The sequence below is a fragment of the Capra hircus genome, chromosome 7 (assembly GCF_001704415.2).
Source record: "Capra hircus breed San Clemente chromosome 7, ASM170441v1, whole genome shotgun sequence".
Classification (NCBI taxonomy): domain Eukaryota; kingdom Metazoa; phylum Chordata; class Mammalia; order Artiodactyla; family Bovidae; genus Capra; species Capra hircus.
Genome location: NC_030814.1, coordinates 76360519 through 76365769, shown reverse-complemented (window position 1 = coordinate 76365769; position 5251 = coordinate 76360519). Strand labels below are relative to the sequence as shown.

The 5251-nt window shown below is 51.2% G+C and overlaps 1 protein-coding gene across 2 annotated transcripts; it reads right to left on the bottom strand.

The window, feature by feature from the left end:
* FAM170A (family with sequence similarity 170 member A) lies at window positions 556-4169 on the bottom strand. Of its 2 annotated transcripts, XM_018051740.1 has the most exons (3): window positions 4100-4169; window positions 2179-2319; window positions 556-1408 (listed from the first exon to the last, which is right to left on the bottom strand). In XM_018051740.1, exons 1-3 carry the CDS (start codon window positions 4167-4169, stop codon window positions 621-623), a joined length of 999 nt encoding a protein of 332 aa, XP_017907229.1. In that variant the 3' UTR covers window positions 556-620. The 2 variants fall into 2 exon arrangements, with proteins under 2 accessions (XP_017907229.1, XP_017907230.1); XM_018051741.1 differs by lacking the exon at window positions 2179-2319.

Sequence of the window (5251 nt, the reverse complement as noted above, 5' to 3'; positions counted from 1 at the left end):
TTCCAGACCACTCCTAGCTCTCTCTACCAAGACGAGCAGCTGGTAGTACATCCTCTTAGAGTCGAAGTCAGTCATGGAGACCCTGAGAGAACTCAATCAAAATCAAAATCAAAACTCAATCAAAACTCCACCTTCTTGTCCAAATCAACAGGTCAGTCCCTCCCAAGTGTTGCATGGGCCCCAAGGTGATGAGACTGCAGAGCCATCAGGTAACCCAGAGCATCTCCTCGGCCCCTTCCCTTAGATTCCTCTGGGCCCTCGTGACATAGGCTCAGAAGACCGTGCCAGCCTCAGGTCTCACCTCTCCTGAGAGAAGGCCACACCATCTTCCAGGATCTTCTGGCCCATGAATTATCAGTTGCTGTGTGGAAATCAAGAGAGATGTTGAGTTGAGTTAAGAGATGTTGAGTTAAAGAGAACTTCCAAGGGAAGCTGAAAAGCTCAGGATAAATTCTCTCTTACAGTCATGACTTTATTAAAATGCCTGGGCCAAAAGCAAGGGGCCCAGTTACCCCCTTCGTTGACCCCTGAGGTGAGAAAGCCCCAATTCTCCCTTCTGAGCCAGGATGGAGAGGCAAGACTGGAGAAGACATAGCTCCCGCTGCAGCCCTGGCCCCTGCTCACTTCCGGTCCTTGGGAGAATGGAACACACAGCCTGGACACTGGCTCCAGGGTCTCCTCAAGCTGACATCTTCCCCTGCAGGCTGCTGCTCCTCATTCTCCTTCTCCTTCTGCTCCTCGTCCTCCCCGTCCTCGTCCTCCTCCTCGTCCTCCACCTCCTCCTCAGGGGTGTTCTCTGGTTCCACGTTGCCTGTCAGCTGGGCCATGGTGAGATGAAAGACGTGGCAGCTGAAGCCCTCGCGGATGCCATTCTGCACGTGTTCCTGCAGGACCTCCAGGCTGGGGAAGACCCGGCAGCAGGCCATGCACCGAAAGCCAGTCTCCATGGTCACCAGCCAGTCGGGTGTCCTGGCCCGGGGTCTCTCCTCGACGGCGGGTGACCCTGGGATGGGGCTGTCGGACTCAACCCTCTCCTCGTGCTCTTTCTCCTCCCCGCTGGGCTCGCTGTCAGACAGGAGGTTTCTGGTGGACACGTCCGAGGGGGGAGTCCCCACCCACACGTCCTCAGGAAGGGTCACTTCCTCCATCCTCGGCTGCTTTTCTAGCGACTCTGAGGGTTTCTCTGCCTCCCAGGAGACAGCAACACCCTTTTTCATTTGTACACGCATGTAGTATATTTTCATGCCCCTCTTTTCTTTGTTCATATGTAGAGAGGTTGCACAGGTCTTGTAGGATGAAGGGGAGGAGAAGGAGACACGTGGTGACAGGGGCGCTATCTCCCCTTGTTCTTGAAGATGGGCTAGGGGTGCTCTAGGCTGGGGACTGTCTCGATGCAACTTCCAGACTCCTGGGAAAGGAAATTAGAAACATAAGAACATGTATGGGTCCTTCTAGGAGCTGAGGGTGCTGTGGGGAGGGACATCTGCATGACATAGTTGTGTCATGAGCTTGGAGTTTGTTGGTCATAGAATGGGGTGGGGTATGTGTTGGCATCTGTGGGTTCTTCATCTGTGGGCGGGGGAGCAGATACTGGAGCCATATCTGTGTGCAGGGGTGTAGAGTGTGGTGCAGGGGCATGCTGTGGTATGTGAGGGATGCTGGTGGGTATGTTCACGAGGAGCAGGTGAGTTGGGGAATATCATCGATGTGTTACTTGTGGGAGGTGGGCTGTGGTATAGGAGGAGGGCCCTGGGGAATCGCCTGCTTGGGGTTGGTGTCTGGGCTGAGAATGGCTGAGTGGAGAGCAGATGCACGTGGGAGGTGTGTGGACCTGAGTGGCAGGGTCCTGCCCTTGGGCCGAGCTCTGGAAACAAAGGCAAAGACAAGCCCTACATGTTCCTCTGAAGATGCTAAACCTGATCCCTCTGCCCTCCACTTCAAGCCCAGACCTCTTTAGCCCCTCTCCTTAACTTCCCCACCATGGTGGGACCAAGACTCGCACATCCCCACGCTGAGCTTGGTCCACACCCTCCTAAAGCTCAGATGTCCTCCCCAGGCTCCTCCACAGGGCCCTGACCACTTCTGAGAACCCTGGGTTTCTGCTCAGCCTTGTTGGGATCTATGTGTCCCTGCTCCAGAGCCAGGCACCCCTACACTCAAGGATTCCCATACCCTTACCACCATAGATGAGCTTGCGTGGAGAAGAAACACAGGAGAAGTATTCAGAAGCAGAAGAGACCTCCCCTGACCCTTGGGGGCAGACTCGGGCCACTGCAGTGCATCCTAGCTGAGGGGGATCCTCTTGTGATTTTGAGATTCCTGGGAGAGAAATTAGAGGCTGAGAGAGAGAGTGGTGTGGACATGTTTGCTCATCAGTCATCTGTCCAACAAATATTTACCGAGTGTCTGACACATGTTAGTGACTACACATGGTTTGTAGTGTATGGTTTGCAGTGAATACACATGGTTTGGAGCATGTTTCCTGGTATATACTTTAGAATTCAATTAAAAATCAGTAACTATTCTGTTGGTGTATTTTGAGGGGATGTAGGTCTGAGAGGCGACTGTAAGTATATAGAAATATGAGTGATGTGTATTAGCTAAGTCTGTGATAAGTGTGGAGTCAGTATGGTAAGCATAGTGCAAATGTGTGCATCTGTGTCTGTGGCATTTGTGTGCATGGTTTCTGTTTACAATTCAGGAATTATGGGACATGTAACTCTTCCTCATTACATGGTGCGGCTTGCACTTATGGCTTGTGTTTATTCATTCATTCAATAAGATTCAGTGAGCAGTCACTATGTACCTGGCACTATTCCATTATTCTGGTCTCTGGTAAAGCTGAGCATTCTTGTAGGGGAAGACAGACACTAAACAAAAATATAAATTATATAAAAATATAATCAGTACATAATACATCAGCGGGTGCCAGAGTTAGCAAACAAAAATACAGGACACCCAATTTTCAATGTGTGGTTTAATAAGGAGTTTATATGTGGAGGTGTGTGATATTTCTGCTACATCAGTGTATATGAGTATGAGTGGCTGCATCATGAAACACCCCTTACACATGCTGAGGGTCACTCAGGTCCCGGCAGGGTGACAAGAATTTTACCATGCAGACTTTATATCTGATAAGCACCCTATCCCCATTCTCCCCACTCTTTCCTCCACCACACACAGAAATATTCTGATGTGTAAGGGGCAGGGTAATCTTTGCTTTCCCCATCCTGTCCCAGCTGCTGCCTGCTCCCAAGTCCCACCCTACAGTTGCCAGGGCCCTGGGCCCGGTAGGAGGTGCTGCTCTAATCTGGGGCCTAGGCCTCCAGCTGGAACTCTGGAGTGGGCTCCATTCTGCCCCACTTCCTCACGTGACCACCCCCTCTCCCAGGGTGACTACTCACCTACACTTAATGCACGCAGGCACCCTGTAGCCGTGGCTCTCAGACCTCCCCATAGGACTCTAACAACATTTCTCACCCCCACCCCTGTGGTCTCAGGTCCTGGAAGGCCCTTCCCCTCTCCCTTGATCTCCTTCAGGAAATTCTTCCTGTTGAATAAATAAAACCTCCATGTTTTCTATAGGACCATCCCTAGACGAACAACCTCCTTTTGAAGAGCATTCCACTGCCTGAGATATTTTTCAAAAAGGCCTTCAGCTCATGGGGCTTCTCTTTCCTCTTTGGTAAAAGGGGCCAAGTAACCCATGGGTCTGCCTCAGCATCCTTCACGTCCCCTAGCTCGTGACCCCAGGGAAAAAGCAGAGAAGTAGAAAGAACTTGAAGATTGAGAAAAGCTGCATGTCTAGGGCTGCACAGGCAGGATACAGCCTCTGTGAGTGCCACGAAGCCCTAGGCCTGAAGCCCCTGGAGAGTGCTCAAACCAGCAGGACTGACCTCCCATCTGCCTGGGGCAGCTGGCCTTCCTGTGTCATCTCACACCACGGGGACCTCCCCTGAGATGGATACAGCAACATCACCAAGACTGTGATGGTATCTTGCTCCCTGCTTCATATGTAACAGGTTCTCAGTACCCCCTTCCTAGAGAAGGCTCAGGTTGGCAGAAACCCTTGTGCCCCAGACAAGTTGCCCCCACATACCTCCTCCCTTCTCAGCAGTCTCCTGGGACTCTTCATTTTCCAGGTGTTTCCTCTTTTGTCGCCTTTTCATCGTCCCAACTAGAAGACCCCCTAGAAGAAGATGCCACACGTCCAGCTCCTCCTCTTCGCTACAGGTTGGCCCTTCTTGGCTCTCCAGAGACCCACTGAAATGACTTGATAATTAAATCGAGTAAAAGCAGTCGAGTCTCCGAAGTAGCTGAAGAACTCGGACCACTTAAAGCAGCAGCACTGCCCAGTGCTCTCCACAGCGCAGGGCTGTTAAAGTTCAAAGGTCGTCGGGCCCACGGCAGGATTCTCTGACCTCAGTGATGACATCAGAGCATTCTGTGGACCTAGGGGCCAGGCTGTCTCTGCAACAGCACAGACCTCATTTTCAAGAACAGTTCCTTTTTCCCAGTAGAACCTCGCCCATGAATTCAACTCTCACATCTTTCAAATGTAGCAGGATATTTTGAGATGTTAATCTGTTCCTGTTTATTTTTTTTTTTCTTTTCTCCCTTTATTTCACTCTTTCCCTTCTGCATTCAAGTGGGTAGCAGAGCCTGTGTTTGCTGACCAGTGGAAGAACAGGGCAGGGTGTAGCAGCAATGGCATGCTGAGGACCTTGGCTTTTATTTCTGAAATCCCAAACACCACGGAAAAGAGAAGATACTTGAGCAGAAATGTAACAGAAGCAGGTTTTTGAAATTACATACTGCCTTGTTTCCCTCTTGGAGTGTTGAAAGGCGCTAATTAAGTCAGAGAGGGACGCCTGTGGATCCTGGAGGAGAAAAGGCCTCTCAAGTGTGGTTGGAGGGGTAGGTGGGGCAAAAATTCTAGAAGGAGATGGCTGTAGTGTGCATGCAGGCAGAATCATGGCAATCTGTCCCACACCTGGCTCATGCCTGCTCAGCTGCTCAGTCATGTCTGCCTCTTTTTGACCCCATGGACTACAGACTGCTAGGCTCCCTATCCATGGGATTTTCCCGGCAAGAATACTGGACCAGGTTACTATTTCCTTTTCCAGGGTATCTTCCTGATCCAGAGATAGAACCTGGGTCTCCTGCATTGGCAGGTAGATTCTTCACCGCTGAGCCACAAGGGAGGCCCACATGGCACAGGAGCTACCAAACCTAAAGGAGGCAAGGCGTT